We start from the raw sequence: 20,900 nt of genomic DNA, 5'->3' as shown, positions 1-20,900 counted from the left end.
GTCTCTCTCTCTCTCTCTCTCTCTCTCTCTCTCTCTCTCTCTCTCTCTCTCTCACCGGAACCAAATAGGTCTATATTAGGGGCTGAAGGAAGGGGCAGCCTTGACTCCGAATGATAAACAAGGGTATAATCTTGGGTAAATTAATACATATTTTTATCCTGTACACACACACAAGTCACAAATAATCCAGTGTCATGTGGAAAGTGGCTGTTCTGCATAGGTCACAGGTAGACAAGAACCATCTGCATCAGTGATGGGGACAGGGCTCGGCAGCAGATACATCTTCATCAGCATTATGGGACTCAATTGTAATAGAAATGTAATAAAGAGAGGACGTTTTTAGAAAGCAGGAATGTCGAGGACAGAGGTGGTAGAGTTGCTTAAAAAGGGGGGACAAGAAATGGGAAACACTAGTGAGGTGATAGCAGGCGGCATTTTCTAAGATGTGGTTTCAGGGGAGTAAGGGAAGTGGCTGGAGAGGCAGTTCAGGGCCCACGGTGAGAGTCTTGAAGAGAGCTTCTCTGTTTGGTGATAGCTGGAGACCCATGAAAAGAAGTGACAACTGACAGAGTCGCGCTGGGCTCTAGCTGAGAAGTGTGAAGGAGAGAGAGACCCTGTGAACAGACTTCCAGGACCCAAGGCCCGTAGAGGTGCATCACAGAGTGCCCTGTCTCAAAGGAAAAGAGACAGGCAGGGGAGTGGATGCCCAAGACTTGGGTACTGGTAAAGGAAGTCTGCATAGATCTATGGTCAGTGGGGAGGATTAGCAGAAAAAAGCCCAAAGAAGAGAATTGTGGAGCCAAGTGTTAGGGCTCTGGCAGGCAGAGTAGAAATAAGAATGAAGGGCATGATGGAGAAGAGAAGGCATGATGAACGGAAGGAGACATTTAGAAGGAAAGAAAAATGCATGGTAAGGGGAGTTTAATAGAATATTTAAATCTTAAGGAGAGTAAGTGTAGCCAACTTCTTCAGAGAGGCAAGATAGAGCCTGGGTTGGGAGCCCCAGGAACATGGAAGAAAGAGTACAACAGCCAACAGGAGGGAAGCGATAGGAATCAATAAGAAATAACAAAGAATTGCCACTTCTTCAGAGCCCTGCTGAAGGCAGCTAATCTGCTTTCAGTGGGTGGTTTCAGCGTTCGGATTTGTTTTTGTCTAATGCGGAGGGGCGCAGAAGTGGAGGCAATGGTCACTGGGTGTCCTCAATCATGTTCCTCCTTCTCTTTCCCCATCCTGCTGTCACTTAGCCTGGTGCCAACTTGTTAGAGCAAACTAAACGTTGGCGTCTTACTAGTGAGGTATGTCCCTGGCAGCTCTTGATTGACATTGTCCTTCAATCATGAAGGCTTTGAAGGAGAGACAGACCCCTGTCTCCCAGAGTTCGCAACGTTACCTGGAAAAGGGTCCTGAAAGACTTCAGTTTGGGTCATATGCCTGCTTGCTTGTAAGCTAATCCCTCAGTTTAGGACAGTGAAGTGCTTTGTTAAACCTGCTTCATTCTCGTCCTTATGGTGGGCAAAAGAGGGAGCCCTTTTATGACAGTCTTGACAGTTTCCGTAGAGGCTGTCGAGAGCAGACACGCAGTTATTCTTTGTCATTCAAAGAGGGGAAAGTCTGCTGGCAGAAAAATAAAATAAACAGTGAAGCTTACTAGTTATTCACCTAAGAAACAATTTTAAAACCACTTATCATATTATCATCTTAATATAGCTGTTAATTTTCTATATTATTTAGTTCATTTATATAGCTGAATTTATATATGGAATTAAAATTTTATTAATTTTTCAGTTTGTGATATAAAAGTAATTTCTTCAGAAAATATTAACAGATCTAAACATAAATGTTGGAGGATTATAGTCTTGCGGACAAAGCACTTTCACCCAGATCTAACCATAAGCTATGACAGTGGTTCTCAGCCTTCCTAATGCCATGACCCTTTAATACAGTTCCTCATGTTGTGACCCCCCCAATCATAAAATTATTTTCCTTTCTACTTCATAACTCCTATTTTGCTACTGTTATGAACCATAATGTAAGTATCTGCATTTCTGATGGTCTTAGGTAACCCCTGTGAAAGGGTCATTCGACCCCAAAGCAGTGGAGAACCACAGGTTGAGTGTCACTGAGTTAAGAGACGAGGCTCTTTGCTTCTGCCAAGGTGGTGATGATGTAATGCCTTTGCTGTTCCTTGCTTCCCAGCCTGTGGAGAGTCGTCAAGTCCGAGTTCTCTCAGCTGTCCTCATTGGCAGTCCCTCTCCTTCTTCACGCTCTGTCCCTTCCTCATGGTGCTGACATATTCTGGACAATCATAAACGGCAACTTCAACAGCAAAGACTGGAAGATGAGGTTTGAAGCAGGTACTTCTAGATGTGTAAAAAGTCCTCTGGGTCGTAAGATAAATCAGATGTTCAGTTTTGAAATTTGTTTTTGGCCTTTATTGCTGATATTTAAAATCTCCAAGTTACCATTTTTCTTATGGGGGTCAGTTCTTATGAGGCCTAAATAGCTGTCACCACACAGCCAACAAGATGGCTCAGTGGCTGGTAAATGTACTTGCCTCCAAGGCCAAAGGCCCGAGTTTAGTCCTCTGGAGCTGTGTGGTAGGAGGAGAGGAGCAATCCCTACAGTTGTTTTCTGATCTCACATGGCCTGTGTTACATGCATGCCCCACCTACAAGTAAATAAATGAAATATTTTTTGAAATATGTTAATATATATATACTTATGCCTTTTGTCCTTTGTATTTTATATTGCAGTGGAAAAAGTAGCTGTCATTTGTAGGTTTTTGGATATTCACTCAGTGACCAAAAACCACCTGCTGAAGTACTCACTGGCACACGCCTTCTGCTGCTTCCTGACAGCTGTGGAGGATGTGAACCCTGCAGTTGCCACCAGAGCAGGTCTCCTGCTTGATACCATAAAGAGGCCAGCACTGCAGGTGACGGGGGATGTGTCTTATCAGCCCTACAGACTGTCAGTCCCACCAGCTCACTGCCTTTGTCATGGTCTTGTTTAGCCATGCTCTGTCAAAATACCACAAGCAGAGTAGCTTATAAAAATCACAGAAATTTATGTAACGTAACTCTGGAGTCTGGGAGGCCCACGATCAAGGTACTTGTGGACTCAGTGTCTGGTGAGGGCCACTTTCTTGTTCATAGCGATGCCTTTAGCTGTGCCTGGGCCTTTGTTTAAGGACATGAGTCTTATTTGTGAGAATCCTGTCCACATGGCTTTGTCTTTCCCCAAAACTCACCTTCTAATATTGCCAAGGGGTTGAGTTTCAGCATAATGAACGTTTTAGGAGAGTGGACAGAGATATCCAAACTACAGTACCATGCAAAGGCATGGTATTGGTGTCGGTAGTAGCAGAGATCTCCGTGTGTTCAAATGTACGCTTGTTATGTTATAATAAAAACAAGCAGAGATCTATTTTACCCCTAACTCTCCCTGTACAGTGGGGAAAACATCCCAGGACCATATCTTATTAACGGTAACTTGTTTTATTTTCTGATACAACTTTTTAAACTTATTTTTTCCCACATGCTGATGAAATTGGTGGACAGCTGTAATTGTTGTGTGGGGGGGAAGGGTGGGCGCATTTTGGAAGCAGGCTGCTTCATTTTGTGATGTTCAGTTGGCCTCTGGCCTGGAGCTGCTGTTGGAGGCTAAGGGGGATGGAAGAGAAGCTCGATCAGGCTAGCATGCCACCATTGGAACATTGTGAACCAAAACGAAGGAGTAGGTGACCTGGAGAGGGCCGCATGTCTGTCTTATGTGAACCCTTCTGCTGTAAAAAGAAAGTCAGCCTCAGAGACATAGGAGGACTTAGCAGAGGGCACACGGTACATTAGTGCCTACTGTTTTTCTACCATGATACTGGTTTGAATTTTATTGTTCTTATCAAAACTAATAGTAATGGCAAGAGTTAGCATTTGCCAGACAAGTACTGTGTTGCCAGGATGTGGAGTAGAAGTTCCCATCATACATTACCTCCCTTAGCCCTCAGAATAGCTTTTTGTAGGTTTCTTGCTACATTTGGGGAAGCTGGAGGTTGGAAAGGCAACGTCACGTTTTCAGAGTCACGGTCCTAAGACAGACTTCACTCTGACTCGTAGAAAGCCAAGCTCTCCTTCCTTCCCCTTCCTTTCCTCTCCCTTCCCCCTCCCTCATTCTCTCTAGTATAATAAGTTTTCATCTGTTATAAGACCAAGCAAGAAGAAAGCCACCTGTTTGGACCTGGACAAATGCAGGGCTGTGCTGCCCAAGCACACTGTGCCTAAGAAACTCAGTTGTCCTCTTCCAGTTGACTTTCCAGGCAGTGGCTCAGGGCTACTCATTAACTGATAGCAGAATGGGGGAATGGGATGGCTGGATAAGTCATATTTTTAAATATGAATATGTTTAAAAGAAATTTTCATAGACTAGAGAAATAGATGTTCCATCCTGACTTAAGTTAGTGTTCTGTTGCTGGGAAAAGACATGATGACCAACTCCTACAAAGGAAAACATTTCACTGGGGCTGGCGTTCGACCAGAGACTTAGTCTATGATTGCCATGGCAGGACACAGACAGACATGGTGCTGGAGAGGTAGCTGAGAGCTCCACACCCGGATCCTTAGGCAGCGAGAAGGCACAGTGAGACACTAGGCCTAGACTGAGCTTCTGAAACCTTAAAGTCCACCCCTAGTGACACACTTCCTCCAGCAAGGCCACACCTACTCCAGCAAGGCCACACCTACCCAGCGAGGCCACACCTACTCCAGCAAGGCCACACCTACCCAGCGAGGCCACACCTACTCCAGCAAGGCCACACCTCCCAACAGTGCCAGTCCCTGTGAGCCTAGGGGGCCATTTTCAATTAAATTACCACACATCTATTTCCCCCTTTGAATGTTTTAAATGTGTTTTCTGGTTTCATTCCAAGAAAACAGAATGATTTTTTGTTGTTATTTTACAAGCACACAATTTAGGATTGTAAGGAAATTTAATGACTATCTTCTCACATGTTCTAAAATGAAGCTTAGGGGGATAGTGAGGTGGCTCAGTAGGTATGGGTGCTTGAGGCACAAGTCTGATGACCTGAGTTCAGTTCCCTGAACCTACCACTCTACGAGAGAATGGGCTTCAAAAATTGTCCTCTGGCCCCCACATGTTCTTGGTTTATGCATGCATGTTCATACTTGTGTGCACGCACACACACGCAATAACAGAATAAAATACAATGGTGAAAGTGTGCTTCTCAGTGAACGCTACAGGTAATTGAAAAGAGAAGCACTGGTATTTGGGGTAAGAGGATGTTATTTAATATTTAGAAAATAAGTGGCATACTCTTAGTTCATAGTTCTGGATCAAGTTGAAGAGGTATTCTGAAACCAGGAGAAACTTTCCTATGCATTTTCCCTTCCAATACTTGTGACCAGAAAGATTGCAATTGAATAATTTTGCTTTGGGAAACATTGCTTTGTTCCATCGGCTGCCTGGTGTATGTTCTTTGATGACTCTTAGATTTGTCTGATCCCTCTTTTCCAGGGTCTCTGTCTCTGCCTTGACTTCCAGTTTGACACCGTGGTTAAAGACCGCCCCACCATCCTGAGCAAGCTTTTACTCTTGCATTTCCTTAAGCAAGATATCCCTGCTTTGAGCTGGGAGTTCTTTGTCAACAGATTCGAGACACTTTCTTTAGAAGCTCAGCTGCATCTGGATTGTAACAAAGAATTTCCCTTTCCTACAAGTAAGTTAGACAAAAGTCTTAATGTAGATAGTCGTGGCTCCCCCCTTTTATCTTTTTGGGCTAGATAAGTAGGAGACACTTGTTCTGTAGCTTGTTCCCCACATGAAAGAGTGAAAGAGGAAGAACTGACTTTATGTACTCAGTTCATTAACTTTTAAGTGGTTATGATGCTAATCTATAGATTTAAACATATTGTGCTAGTCTCAGATCTGAATTTTCCTCCCTTTCTGGAGGATACATATTAACTGCCTGTGACTGTTTTCTTTACGTGTTACCCAGTTGTTATGTTGATAATATCTGTGAACAATTTTGTGAGACATACTTGTACTGTGCAAACTCCCATCTGCTTATTATTCAGTTGCTGAGGAAAATATAACAAAATCAGATAATCAATCCTCATGAATTAAACAGGAAAATGATAGTCTTGATAGAGAGTGGTCATGATTCTTTTTACTGTAAGACACGTCATGGTCTTAGGGGCGGTAGATGAGTCATTCATGAATGAAAGAAGTCTTCTTGTCCTGGAACTGTACTCAGATGGATTACTTCAAAATAGCTAGGTCACATGGCCGGCCAAGGAAAAGAGTAATGTCTTTAATTCCTTTTGCAAAGCCATCACCGCTGTGAGAACCAACGTTGCCAACCTCAGCGATGCTGCGTTGTGGAAAATCAAGAGGGCACGCTTTGCAAGAAACCGGCAGAAGAGTGTTCGGTCTCTGAGGGACAGCGTGAAGGGGCCCACAGAATCCAAGAGGGCGCTCTCCCTCCCTGAAACCCTGACCTCCAAAATCCGTTGAGTATCTTCCTTCTCCCTCCCATGACATCTGTTTAATGTCTTTCTGGAGCTAACGTGTTTTGTCGAGTGTTCGCAGAAAGTAGCACAGTTAGCAAACAGCCATTTCATCAAGTTGGCCCTCAGCGTCCCTGGAAACATCACCCCATGGACATAAATGTCACGGGTGCCTTTCTCTAGTTTGTGGGTGTAGCAAAATCCTGACTGATATAGAGTAGTTCTGAAATGTAGAAGGAAGCGAACCCACTGATGCTTGGCATGAGGCTTAGAGGAAACATTTGGTTTTGAGTGTTAGAGTAAAAGGGCCGGCAGGGCAGCTTGGGTAGAGGTCAAACTTTGAATGATTCTCATTTTTTGTGAGTGCTAGAATCAACCACATAGGCCTCCAGAAAGATCAGCAAAAATGGTGGCTTTTGAAAAAGAAAAAACCAGGCCGAAGAGAAGTTGGATTTCTATTCAACTTCAGATAACTTATAAATGGAAATAAGCTTTGATGTTGATTTAAAAAGACCACACACATTTGTTTCATAAAGGTCTTTGTATTATATTTAAAGAGAATGCTTTTCCTTAAGTAACCAAATGACTAAATACCAGTGTTTAACAACAGCACATAAGTGGCAAATAATAAAGCCTGCAGAACTAAATCACTGTGAATGAGTGAGTAGATCTGGATGATTTAGTCTTAAGTACCACCCATGAAGTAACACCACAAGCACACTTAGGCACACTTCTGTCCAAAGCAGAAAGATTTGCATTTCCTTGGCATTTGTTAGAGAACAACTTTATATGACATGATCATGTTAGTCATAAATAGGATTTGTTTTTCTTTGCTACATTTTTCTTTTTTATGACAAGCTCTGGGTATGTGGTATTTTGAGCCTTAGAAGAGTTGGTGGAAAGTCTTTTAAGTAATTGATAACCTTAGCTTCTCAGGGAGCAAAGTGAATCACACTGAAGAATAATTCATAGTGACCCCGGGAGAAGCTGGTGCCAGCTGAGGGACACCAACCCTAGGCTGAATTAACTACAACTTTCGTATGAGTTTTCCAGCCCTTTAATAACCTAACTGACTAGTTTGGGTTTCACTTGATTTATTGTTATTCCTTATTAATTCACACAGCCATTTTGATGCTTTTAGGATCCACATGACTTGAAGGGGTTTTCTTGAGATCAGAAACAAAACACAAGCATTTTGGAGTAAACATCTTTTATATGATGTCAGTTACAAATAAGAAAACTTAGTGTGCTTCTGCTATCCAGAGCAGCCAGCACTGAGTATTTTTCTAGGCTCAAGTTGTCTTTAATGCTTATTGAAATAGAGTTGTTGTTGATTTTTAAGCTGTGAGGTTGACCAGGCATGAGCAGTCTGCTCCAGCTCTCGGTGGGACACCTGAACAGACGCCAGGTGGGTACTTCTGACACAAGTGTCTCTATCATAGGTACCCTAGGTAAAGAACTCAGTGTTTCTCACTGGACCAGAGTGATATTCAGATCTGTGAGCCCCAAAGGGTCTCGCTCTCAATGCTCAAATGTCTGAACCGCTGCTGGGTCAATTCTTTACATCGTTTTCTAAGCAGACGATTTCTGATCCCATTGACTTTTGGTCCAGTAAGAAGCATCAATTGCCCACCTCTCCACGAACAGCAGGCGTGACTAGGATTGTGCTCCTTGCTCCCAATATGTTTGTATGTGTAAGCTACACATAGAAACTCTGTGTTTGTAGATAAGAGTTTTCTTTAGGTGAAACACACTCTTCATTTGCATTTTGAAAGGGCTTTGTGTTTGAACCACCATCTGCTCATCCTTGTAGTCGCTCAGTTCCTTGCGAGTCTGCTCCTTTCTGTTCTTCAGGAGCATCGCCATCGTTTGGAGGGTCTGAAGGCTTTATTTAGGGTGACATGGCAGAACTTCCCCTGTCACATTCCTTACTGTTAGAACTTAGCACGAAGTGTCTCATGTGTTGAGCAGATACTGGCAAGGACATTACTAACTGAATGCTGTCCATACACTACCACCATTCACTGAGAGTTTCTGAATACCTGCATGGCTGTCATAGCAATCTCGGTGACCCACCGATGTCTCATTCTATAAACATTCAGATTTTTATCTGAGTATAGCTTTAAGTTAAACGTATCAGAATGGTATTAACTAACACTCTGAGAAAAAATTTACATAAGGAGACTTTGAGGGTCATGAGCTTTGCATATTATAAAAAAGTCACTCAAAACACAGAAATTCAGGAGTTGGAGAGATGAAAAGGCCCCAGAGATTTGGATACAGGAAGTTAATGGGGGCAAAAAGTCTTCTTTCTCTTTTGAAAGGGATTAGAAAACCCAGAATGGCAAACATGTGGCTGAGTCCCTCTTTGATTTATAACTCTTCTTTGGGGAAAGAGAGAGAGAGAGAGAGAGAGAGAGAGAGAGAGAGAGAGAGAGGAATTAAAAGAACTCTGATCTAACAACACTCAGTCTAGATTAGAAAGGTGGGATCTGGGCTGGAGAGATGCTCAGTGGTTAAGAGCACTGCTGCTCTTCAGAGGACCCAGGTTTAATTCCAAGCACCCACACAATGGTTCACAATTGTTTGTAGCTCCAGTTCTAGGGGATCTGATATCCTCTTCTGGCCTCTTAGGGCAGTGGGCATAGGCCACACAGAGTGCACTTATGTACCTGTAGGCAAAGAACTCATACACATAAAATAAAAATAAATAAATCTCCTAAAGAAAGAACGGTGAGGTCCATCTTGTTCCCTTTCAGTGAGGCTTTTTGGAGAAAATTTTTAGTAAGTTTCATATATTTCCTTTATTTTATCTTGAGGCTGGTCTTTCCATTCACACTTCTTTGAAAGGCCAGTCTTTGGTTACTATTATCTATTCTAACAACCCAACCGAAGGAACCCCTCACATCCCTGTAGGAAAATGTCCGTGTGTTTGCTGAAGTTAAGCCTCAAGCAGTGTATCATTCCACCCAAAGGACCAGGCAGAAAGGGGCAGGCAGCAGCATAGTTTAAAGTAAGTGTGAAGCTAAGACTTCTGGGAGAGAATCCCCGTGACAACAGGACGAGGAAAGCCTCCCTAGTTTGGAAGCAGTTGGCCCAGCTTTTTAGGCGTGCAGAACAACTGTTGTGTCTTTAAATTATCCTTCACTGGATGGTAATGTTTTTACTTGGAGTGAAGACATGCTCCATCAGAAGATGGTGTAGGATAGTGTACAATGGAAGAGCTAGCTGCTTAACAAACAGATTTCTGTTTAGTCTGGGCAGCGAGCCCCTCTGTGCAGACTTGCTATTGATTAGGCCTGAAATAAACCGGGTGCAATTTAATTACGCAATAAAAAAGCTTTCTAATTGGTGTTTAGGCTGAACTTTGGAACTCTGGGTTTACAATGTATGATTTTCTAATCTTAGCCTTTATGTAGGACTCACGGCAAATAAAACGGAAGGTTTTCTATAGTTAGATGGTATACTCTGCAAGGCCTGTGAAAAAAGCTGCATTCCCCTGTAATGTGTAGGAGCCAAGCCAAAGTCTTTTGTGTACATAAATAACATTCATGGAGTGTGAGAGCTGACATGGGAGGGGCAGTAACATTCGCATTGTATAGCAGAAGAAACTGAGTTTCTCACAAAGGGACAGATGCCACAAATTTGTTGGTGACAGGCTTGGGTCTCACACTCATTGTTCCTGAGTTCCCTATTTATGTGGCTTATGTGGCAATATAAACACCACCATGTTCATTGATTTTGGAATCCATCACTGCTAGCCTGGCATTTGTACAATTGTGTAAGGTGTCTTTTCAGTAATACTGTGGGCATTTCATATTGGCATGTCTGCAGTGCCCACTGAGGGTTACCTGGGTACATGGTTCAGAAGGTTTATCAGCTCAATACCAATGAATGGTGCGAGCCATACAAATGTGAAATGATCAGTCTTCGCATGTTTCTCACCCCCAGGGATGAATAGCTGGAAAGGAAGAGGCTAGAAATATATTTCACATATGTTTCATGTCTCTTCGCCTACAGTGCATTTACATGCATGCCTGACTTTGACACCTGACACAGCAGGAGAGCATTTCATCAGCTGAAGCTGCAGGGGGCATTCCCTCGGGCTTCCCATTGGTGGAACTGTCCTAGTTTGTTTTCTGTTGTTATGCTTGAACACCATGGCTGAATGGCTGGACACAACCCGGGAAGAATGGGTTTACTTCATCTTGTGTCCATCATGAAGGAAGTCAGGGCAGGAACTCAAGGCAAGAACCCGGAGGAGTGCTGGCTTGCTCCCCATGGCTTTCTCAGTTTGCTTTTTGATATCACCTAGGACCACCTGTGTTGCAGGAGGTCCTTCCGCTCCTCCAGCCTATAGCCACTGAGATACCAGCCCATTGGGGCGTGGTTTCTCTCCCTTTAAAAAAGTGGCCACTTCCCTCTCCTCTGTTGTAATTGTGTCCCCAGCATCCCGGCCGCCTGGCTAGCTTATGCCCCGAAATAACAACACACAAATTGTATTCATTTAAACACTGCTTGGCCCATTAGCTCTAGCCCTTACTGGCTAATTCTGATATCCCAATCAACCCATCTCTAATAAACTTGTGTAGCACCAGTCTTACTGGGAAAGATTCTAGCCTACGTCCATCCTGGGTCGGAGCTTCATCGCATGTGCCTCAGAGAGCAGAGCTCTCGCGTCCGCCCGGGAGAGGGGAGCATGGCGACTCTCTCCAGAGAGCAGAGCTGTCGAGTCTGAGCGCACTTCCTCTTCCTCCCAGCATTCTGTTCTGTTTACTCCACCCACCTATGATTTAACCTATCAGGGCCAAGGCAGTTTATTTAACCAATGACCTTCCTCCATCATTTCCCCTTTTTTCTGTTTAAACAAAAAGGAAGGAAGGCTTTAACTTTAACATAGCAAAATTACATATAACAAAACAGTTATCAAGTAAGAATTACAGTCACAATATTTATATCTACATTATCTTTTATCATAACAAAGGAAAACAACTATAACTATCTATTCTTCAACTGCATCAAAGACTCAAGAAGAATACAATATTACCTAAGCAAACAAAAAGTAAGCAATTTTCAAAACTCTAGAAATGACAGAGACATCTCGCTGCCTGTACAGTCACCCAAAGTTCCTCTGTACCGTTGGGGCATCAATCTTCAGCCTTCAGGCCCATTGTATCCAGCAGATATTTCCATGAAGCAGGAAAATTCAAAGTCAGTTCAGTCACTATCTGTTGTGTCCTGCAGAATGTCTTGCAGACTCCTTCATGAATCAGGAACCCCGAAAGATCATCTCACCTTTAGGCAAGTTCAGTAGTCCTCTCTCTGCGGGTTCTCTGTGTCCAGTTTATGCAATAGTCCAGGCAAGAGCAGTTTCTTGCCCAAATGGCTATCAAACTACATAAGGATCCTCTTCGATGCCCATCTTCCTCTTGAAGTAGATTGGTGCTGCCAGGAGCAGAGTGTCTCATTGTCATGAAAAACCCTAAGTTATTAAAACATTTAAAATGCCATATTCTATAATCTTTGAAAAATATGAAGAATGCCTATCTAAAATTTATCTATGTATATCTAGAAAATCTTAACTAACATGACTACAAGCTTGACTATTATGATTATCTATTAACAAGCTATATATATTACATTTTAAGTGAACTACACAATCACAATACCTTAATCAAGATCAGAAACACATGTACATATAACAATATTGACCTTAAATTTATATCACTAAAGCAAAATCCTTGTCAATGCAAATTATTCATACCTATATCACACCTGCTCAGAGATGGCACCACCCACAGTGGGCTGGATCCTTCCACATCAATCATTCATCAAGAAAACGCCCCACAGGCTTGTCTGCAGAGAATCTGATGGAGGCATTTTCTCAGATGAGAGTCACTCTTCCAAAATGACTCCAGCTTGTGACAAGTTGACAAACAAATAAACAACAAAACAAATCACAAACCCTTAGCCAGCACAGAGTATAAACACATGGTGACAGGACACAGGCTGGGAAGAGGCAAAGCAGGGTGGAGGAGCATGTGAGCTAGAATTAGCTTTCCAGCCCCTCTGCAGTAGTATGAACACACACACACACACATGCACACATGCATGCACACACGCACACCTTCTTCAGTAGTATGAACACACATGCACGTACACACACCTTCTGTAGTATGAACACACGCACACATGCACACATGCATGCATGCATGCACACCTTCAGTAGTATGAACACACATGAATGCACGCACACTTTCTGCAGTAGTATGAACACACATGCATGTACACACGCACACCTTCTTCAGTAGTATGAACACACATGCACGCACACACACCTTCAGTAGTATGAACACACATGCATGCACGCACACTTTCTTCAGTAGTATGAACACACATGCACGCACGCACACCTTCTGTAGTATGAACACACGCACACATGCACACATGCATGCATGCATGCACACCTTCAGTAGTATGAACACACATGAATGCACGCACACCTTCTGCAGTAGTATGAACACACATGCATGCACACATGCACACCTTCTGCAGTAGTATGAACACACATGCATGCACATATACACACCTGCAGTAGTATGAACACACATGCATGCACACACGCACACCTTCTTCAGTAGTATGAACACACATGCATGCACACACGCACATGCACCCATACGTGCGCACACACACTGGAACTACTTTGGGAAAAGCTTTAAGTTGACAGATAGATGAAGGCTTAAGAATGCAGCATTTGACCTTGGATTTTCTGGGTCAAATATAGGAACAAACTCATTGATGTGGTCTTTGCTTTCCCTGCCTGATTGTCACATGTTACTTTGAAAGAAAGGTCAGTGAATCAGTTCATACAGAGGCATGTTCCCACATTAGCTTTTCTGTCATGGGACCTCAACTTTTCTCTTATATAGAAGACAAGATCTGGAGCATTATTTGAGTTCAGTTCACTTGGACACGTATGAACATTAAGTATCTCCTCTGTGGTATAGCATCCTGTGCTCTGTGGCAGGTGCTAAGATGGATAAGACATAGCACATGCCTCCAAGCCATGTGTACTTTACAGGGGAAACAAACAAGGAATAGATAAAGTTCTGCCTTGCATAAAAGATATTTGGGGAATGCTAAAGGAAATTTTCCTCTTCTGCTTCCCAGCTTATCTCTTCTCATCTTTGGAACATAACAGAATATAGGGCCCGTGTCTAATTACTGAGGTAACTGTGGGCATAGGGAATAAGAATGGCTTCTGGGGAGTAGATTTATAGCACAAAACACGGGACCAGATGGAAGTCTGCCCTGGCAAGGGTGGGCGAGCATTGGTTCTTCTGAAATCCATAAGTAGTCCAGCTTGGGGGAGTGTTGAGCATTTGGTATGTGGGGGATGGGAGGCCCAGGAGCCGTGTCTCGAAAAGCAGATTCTTCCTGGTGCCAATAACCTGAATCTGTGACCCTGTATTCTGCTTCGGAGGTTCATTCAGTCACTCCACTCTGTGAACGAGCCATGGAGAACCCAGTCCACACTAAATTATGGTAGGCTAGCTCTGCCTCCAGGGTTATATTAACATCTATACTTTATTTACAGAAATAAAATCAAACCTTTAAAATGAATCACTATAGTTAAGGAAGGAACCACACAGACTAGAACTGAAAGCTAGTGGGTGTCCTAATTGCTGTGCTTTAGTTGTAGGTATTTAGTTTCAAAATGGAAATTGTACATCTTTTATAGATAATTCAAGTAGTACTAAATAACAGCCCATCCAGTTTGTACAGCTCATTTCCCATAGGGATTTAGACTGGTCACTTTCCCTTAAGAAGTGTGCATCTCTCATAAGCCCACTCTATTCTAATGAAATATGATGAGCTAAATGCAGGCTTGTAATGTCCAGGGTGGGAGAGGCAGATTAACGGAATAGGAAATAGTGGTTTATTTTATGCATGGGGATAAGTACTTTTGATGGCTTGCTGAGGATCTCTCATTATGACTGCAGAGGGAAGGCAGACTAAAAGCAGCAAGCATCACCCCGAAGCTCTGATCACTGAAATGAGGGCACATATGAAATGATATTCAGCCATGGAGGAAATATGACTTGCTGAGAATTAAAAAAAAAATCATTCCCCTTGTAATAGGAAGGTGAGTTTTAGAATGGTTAGGATAGAGTTTGATGAGTTGTCTTCTCAGCTGTGACTTGAGGCAGAATGAGGTGGGGACAGGACTCTTTCTGTTCCGGTGTCCCTAGCTTATTAGGACTAACATCAAAGCAGCTGTATCATCCCCATTTCCATTTAGGAGTCAAGCTATGCTAGACACGAAGGAGCCAGGCAAGCCTGAGAGATGCATGCTCTCCTAAAGCCTGCACCCCAGAGCTAAATGGAATTGAGTGCTGAAACCCTGCCATAGCCGTGGCGCCTGCTGCTGCTATAATGACATTGGGCCCACATGGAATCCACACACACACACTTGTTCCACTTTTTCTTTTATTTATTTTTACCAATTTTATTGAAGCAGTAATATTAATCTAACTCTAAAATAATAGTCCAGAAAGGAAAATCGAAAGTAATTTTTCAAAAAATGTTTTCTGAAAAAAAATTATATTTTCTACTTATGTGTATGTGTGCACCTGCTTGTCTATATGTGCACCACAGGCATGCAGGTGCCTCAGAGGCCAGAGGAGGAAGCTAGAGTCCCTGATCTGAAGGCACAGGGGCCTGTGAGCTCATGGTGGATGCTAGGAACTGAACCCCTATCTTCTGCAAGAGCAGCAAATGCTCTTAACTCATGAGCCAAATCTCTATCCTCATAAAGTAGACAGGCTTTTTAAAAAAAATTTCTATTTTTTAATGCTAAAAAGAGTTCTCTCTTGCTGGGCAGTGGTGGCACATGCCTTTAATCCCAGCATTTGGGGGGCAGAGACAGGCAGAAATCAGAATTTGAGGGCAGCCTGGTCTACAGAGTGAGTTCAGAGCTATACAGAGAAACCCTGTCTCAAAAACAATCAAACAAACAAAAAGAATTCTCTCTCTATATGTGTGTGTTTTGTTTTTCAAAGATTTACGTAAGAATTGCTTTTGATCAAATCTTATATTCAGTTTAACTATAATATGTAATGAATTTGGACCTTTCTGGTCTTTCATTGAAATAAGGTGCTCCACATAAATTGTTTAGTGGTAAATGCCTCAATATAATGATGCTATGGATTATTCATGTGTGAACCAAAATCTTAGATGCTTTAAAAATGAATTTAATGGGGAAAGTTCCTAAGGCATGTTGCATGTAAGCATATTGCACGTATGCATGCTTTGTGGGCAGACTGATAAGACCGAAAACATTAATGTCTTGGTCATAATGCCGAGTGTCAGAAGGTCCCTCTGGATTAGAGCCCTTAGACTTGGTTCTGCCTGCTCTTGAACACTACCTCCTCCTCATATACCTGTGGGTAGATCAACATCCTCCTGAAGACACACGGGAAGTAGCTGATCAAGTTTGCTACCATCTCTGCAGGCCCTGTTGAATTATGATCAGTAACTCTTGATCCAGCGTTACTCTGTTTCCCTGTCCTAGAGCAGAGTGGCCATTAGACAGACCAGTTCCACAGTATAAGGAAACAGCGCTTCTATCTGACTTCTCTTCATCCGGCCCTGAAAGATAGAATTTTGCCAAATTAACTGAGGCATTGGTGGATATAAATCACTCCCTGGATCTCTGTTGTGTCATTTTGACATCAAAATTTATATAATTTGCATACTTATAGTAGATGCAACCAAGGCTAGGTTCGCAAAAGTTTGCACCCAATGCTTGTCCTCACGCTGCTGGACTTACCCTTGAATGAAGATATGAGGATGTTGGTGTCCAGCTCTAATAACCTATTACATAAAAACTTAAATTGAATTTAGAAATTCTGCTGTTGTTTATCAAAAGGACAGGCTGCAGAGTGGTTTGGAAAAAACATAAATAAGTACAAGAGAGAAAATAAGATCCTTCCTTCCTCAAAGTCCTAAACCAAACCTGACCACAAAGAGTGGAGGGGGCAGGGCAGACTAGAAGGCTAGGAGGGGGCAGGCAGACTAGAAGGCTAGGAGGGGGTGGGGCAGGTTAGAAGGTTGGGTGGGGGTGAGGCAGGCTAGAAGGCTAGGGTACAGCTCAGGTATAACCAGGAGTTGAAGAGGAAACCAAGGACTAGAGTACATTTTCTTTCATGTGAACTCCCAGCTCACCTCATGGTGGTATTTATTTATTTACTTTCTTATTTATTATGTTGTTGAGAGCTCATGTCTCTGTCTCTCCTTCGCCTCTGTGTCTCTCATTACATACTGCAAGGCTTATCATTGGCCATTTGTAATTCAGAGACTACACACTGCTGAATCTCTCAACATTTGGAAAAAATATTATTTTGCCCCAGCTGACTCATGAACATTATTGGGTTGAGACAATAATTTAAATAAAATTCCACCAGCGAGTCCTTTTCTGCTTTGGCAATCTTACTAACATGGTGTACAAGCTGGGCAGAGCCTCCTCTGTCTCCCTCACTGAGGATACAAGTTGGCCACTGTATTAAGAATTGCAGAGTTTGCTGGGTATTTATCTGACACTGAGGACAGTGTTGCCGGTTATCTTCAGGTTTATCTCCACTCCTGTCTCACTCCTGAGTAACTGCTCAGTGATGGAGACAGTAGCTCCTGCCTCAGGAGCGACACTCTGCTCGGAAGCAATTTCTCATGTAGAATGGAACTTTTACATGCGTAGTAGAAGCAAAAAGGATGGTAATTTGTCAAGGTCAGGTGACAGCTTAATGCACACTGACTGTGTTCCTTACACTGACAGGACAACAGTCTCCTGAGAATGACAACACCATCAAGGATTTGCTCCCAGAAGATGCTGGAATCGACCACCAGACAGTCCACCAGCTGATTACAGTGCTCATGAAGTTCATGGCCAAGGATGAGAGCAGCGCGGAGTCAGACATCAGCAGCGCCAAGGCCTTCAACACCGTCAAGAGGCACCTCTACGTCTTACTTGGCTACGACCAACAGGAAGGCTGCTTCATGATTGCACCCCAAAAAATGCGCCTGTCAACATGCTTTAATGCATTTATTGCAGGCATTGCCCAAGTAAGTGTAATGTGCTTTCTGGTTGTGGGTTTTGATAGAAACAAAGTGTTTCATTCTGCTTGGATAATGTGGGGTGTAAAAGTTTGTTCAAATTACTTGGTATTAGGCAGGGGTCTGTAAAGGGGAGAATAAGATGGAGTAGGAGTTAGCAGCTTTGTATTGTAAAGGAAATGTCTGTAAAATATATTTAACACAATATTGAAACACAATGGCAGTACAGTAGCTCAGTCAGTGAGATGGCCATGGAACAAGCATATGAATCCGAGTTCAGTCTTTCAGGTCCAAGGAAAAAGGAAAATGGGTAGTGGGCATCTGTGACCCCAGTGCTGGGGCAGTGCAGACAGAGAAGGTCCTGGAACTCATTGCCTTTGCAGCCTGTCTAATTGGTGTGTTCCAGATTCAAGGAGAAAACCTTTCTAAAATTTATATTATAATATTTTGTATTTGGTGTCCAGTATTTTTCCAGCATGTCATCACATTGAAGCAGTACCAAGCTCCTTCCCCTGCATTGAGACTAGGTAGAGGCATCTCTGCATGGGGAATAGGTTCCCCAAAGCCAGCTCATGTGCCAGGGACATGTCCTACTCCCACTTCTAGGGTCCCCACAAACAGACCACACTACACTACTGTCATCCATATGCAGAGGGCCTAGGTTGTTCCTTTATAGGCTCCCTAGCTGTCAGTCCAGAGTCTGTCAGCTTCCATTAGCTTGGTTAGTTGTCTCTGTGGGTTTCCTGGTCATGATCTTGACCCCCTCTCTTGCTCATACAATCCTTCCTCTCTCTTGTCAACTGGACTTCTGGAGTTTGGCCCAGTGCTTGGCTGTGGATCTCTGCATCTGCTTCCATCAGTTACTGGATGAAGACTCTTGCTAACAGTTAGGGTAGTCACCATTATCGGAGAAGGCCAGTTTAGGCACCCTCTCCACTATTGCTAGGAATCTTAGCTGGGGTCATCCTTGTGGATTCCTGGGAGTTCCCCTGGCATCACTTCCTCTACCAAGATATCTCATTCATTGCTCTTCCTCTCTGCCCTAACCCCAACTTGACAACCTGATCCTTCATGTTTCTTTTCCCCAAATCCCTTCCCCTCCACCTCAGCCTCAGTTTCCAGGAGATCTTATCTATTTCGCCTTCTCAGGGAAATCCATGCATCCCTCTTAGGGTCCTCTTTGTTATCTAGCTTCTCTGGGGCTGTATATTGTAGGCTGGTTGTCCTTTGCTTTATATCTAATATCTATTTATGAGTGAGCACATAAATGTTTGTCTTTATGGGTCTGGGTTACCTCACTCAGGATGATTTTTTTCTAGTTCCATCCATTTGCCTGAAAATTTCATGATGTCACTATTTGATTTAAGCTGTGCAAATGTACCACATTTTCTTTAGCTATTTTTCAGTTGACAGGCATCTAGGTTATTTCCAGGTTCTGACTATTATGAATAGTGCTGCTATGAATATAGTTGAGCATGTGTCCTTGTGATATGATTGAGCATCCTTTGGATATATGCCCAAGAGTGGTATTGATGGGTCTTCAAGTAGATTGATTCTCAATTTTCTGAAACCGCCATACTGATTTCCATAGCAGCTGTACAAGTTTGCACTCCCACCAGCAGAGGAGTGTTCCCCTTACTTCACATCCTTTCCTACATAGGGTGTCATTAGCATTTTTATCTTAGCCATTCTGAGAGGTGTAAGATGGTATCTCAGAGTCATTTTTATTTGCATTTCCCTGTTAGCTAAGGATGTTGAACAATTCTTTAAGTGTTTCTTGACCATTTGAGATTCTTCTGTTGCAAATTCTCTGTTTAAATCTAGACTCCATTTTAAATTGAATTATTTGGCATTTTGATGTCTAGTTTCTTGATTTCTTTATATATTTTGGAGATCAGTCCTCTGTCAGATGTGGGATTGGTTAAGATTTTTTCTATTTTGTAGTTTGCTAATATTGTCTTATTGACAGTGTCCTTTGCCTTACAGAAACTTCCCAGTTTCAGGAGGTCCCACTTATTAGTTGTTAATCTCAGTGTCTGTGCTACTGGGGTTATATGTAGGAAGTGGTCTCCTGTGCCCATGAATTCAAGACTACTTCCCACTTTTTCTTCTACCAGGTTCAGTGTAACTAGATTTCATGTTGAGGTCTTTGATTCACTTGGTCTTGAATTTTGTGTAAGGCAATAGATAGGGAACTATTTGCATTCTTCTACATGCCAACATCCAGTTATGCCTGCACAATTTTCTTTTTTTATTGTATAATTTTGGCTTCTTTGTCAAAAGTCAGATGTTGATAGTTGTGTGGATTTATGTCAGGGTCTTTAATTCGATTTCATTGATCCACCTGTCTGTTTTTTTTTGTTTTCTTTTTTTAATTTATTTATTTATTAAAGATTTCTGTCTCTTCCTTGCCACCGCCTCCCATTTCCCTCCCCCACCTGTCTGTTTTTATGCCACTACCATGCTGTTTTTATTACTATAGTTCTATAGTACAGCTTAAAGTCAGGAATGGAGATATCTCTTGAAGTTCCTTTATTATACAGTATTGTTTTAGCTATCCTGGGGTTTTTGTTTTTTGATATAAAGTTGAGTATTGCTCTTTCAAGGTCTGTGAAGAATTGTGTTGGAATTTTGATGGGGATTGTGTTGAATCTGTAGATTGCTTTTGGTAAGATTGCCATTTTTACTATGTTAATCCTACCTCCATGAACATGGGAGATGTTTCCATTTTCTAATATTGTCTTCAGTTTCTTTCTTCGAAGACATAATGTTTTTGTCATACAGGCCTTTCACTTGTTTGATTAGAGTTACTTCAAGATATTTTATATTATTTGTGGCTATCATAAAGGGTGTTGTTTCTCTGATTTCTTCCTCAACTCATTTATCATTTGTATATAGAGGGGTACTCATGTTTTTGAGTTAATCTTGTATCCAGCCGCATTATCATCGTATCATCTGCAAAAAGCAAAAGTTTGACTTACTCCTTTCCAATTTGTATTCCTTGATCTCCTTTTGTTGCTTTATTGCTCTAGCTAAAACTTTGAGTACTATATTGTAGATATGGACAGCCTTCTTTTGTTCCTGGTTTTCGTGGAATTGCTTTGAGTTTCCATTTAATTTGATGTTGACTGTTAGCTTGCTGTATATTGCTTTATATTATGTTTAGGTATGCTCCTTGTATCCTTGATCTACCCAGAACCTTTATCAAGAAGGGGTGTTGGATTTTGTCAAAGGCCTTTTAAGCATTTAATGAGATGATCATGT

General features: G+C 42.3%; 1 protein-coding gene across 10 annotated transcripts in view; it reads left to right on the top strand.

Moving 5' to 3' along the window:
• Unc79 (unc-79 homolog, NALCN channel complex subunit) overlaps nucleotides 1-20,900 on the top strand; it is a 241,101-nt gene that overhangs the window by 134,059 nt on the left and 86,142 nt on the right. For 7 of the 10 annotated variants that reach the window (XM_041633347.1, XM_041633346.1, XM_041633340.1 and 4 more), the window contains exons 23-28: nucleotides 2,200-2,357; nucleotides 2,757-2,938; nucleotides 5,530-5,731; nucleotides 6,344-6,523; nucleotides 7,864-7,929; nucleotides 17,359-17,645. In XM_041633347.1, coding sequence (XP_041489281.1) covers nucleotides 2,200-2,357; nucleotides 2,757-2,938; nucleotides 5,530-5,731; nucleotides 6,344-6,523; nucleotides 7,864-7,929; nucleotides 17,359-17,645 — 1,075 coding nt within the window. The remainder of the gene's footprint in view (nucleotides 1-2,199; nucleotides 2,358-2,756; nucleotides 2,939-5,529; nucleotides 5,732-6,343; nucleotides 6,524-7,863; nucleotides 7,930-17,358; nucleotides 17,646-20,900) is intronic. The other 3 variants (XM_041633349.1, XM_041633348.1, XM_041633341.1) reach the window with 1 other exon arrangement.

The sequence above is a fragment of the Microtus oregoni genome, unplaced genomic scaffold (assembly GCF_018167655.1).
Source record: "Microtus oregoni isolate MIOR12 unplaced genomic scaffold, Mior012 000043F_ref0000047, whole genome shotgun sequence".
NCBI classification, from domain to species: domain Eukaryota; kingdom Metazoa; phylum Chordata; class Mammalia; order Rodentia; family Cricetidae; genus Microtus; species Microtus oregoni.
The sequence above is the reverse complement of the archived record's forward strand: the minus strand, read 5'-3'. Positions and strand labels throughout refer to the sequence as shown.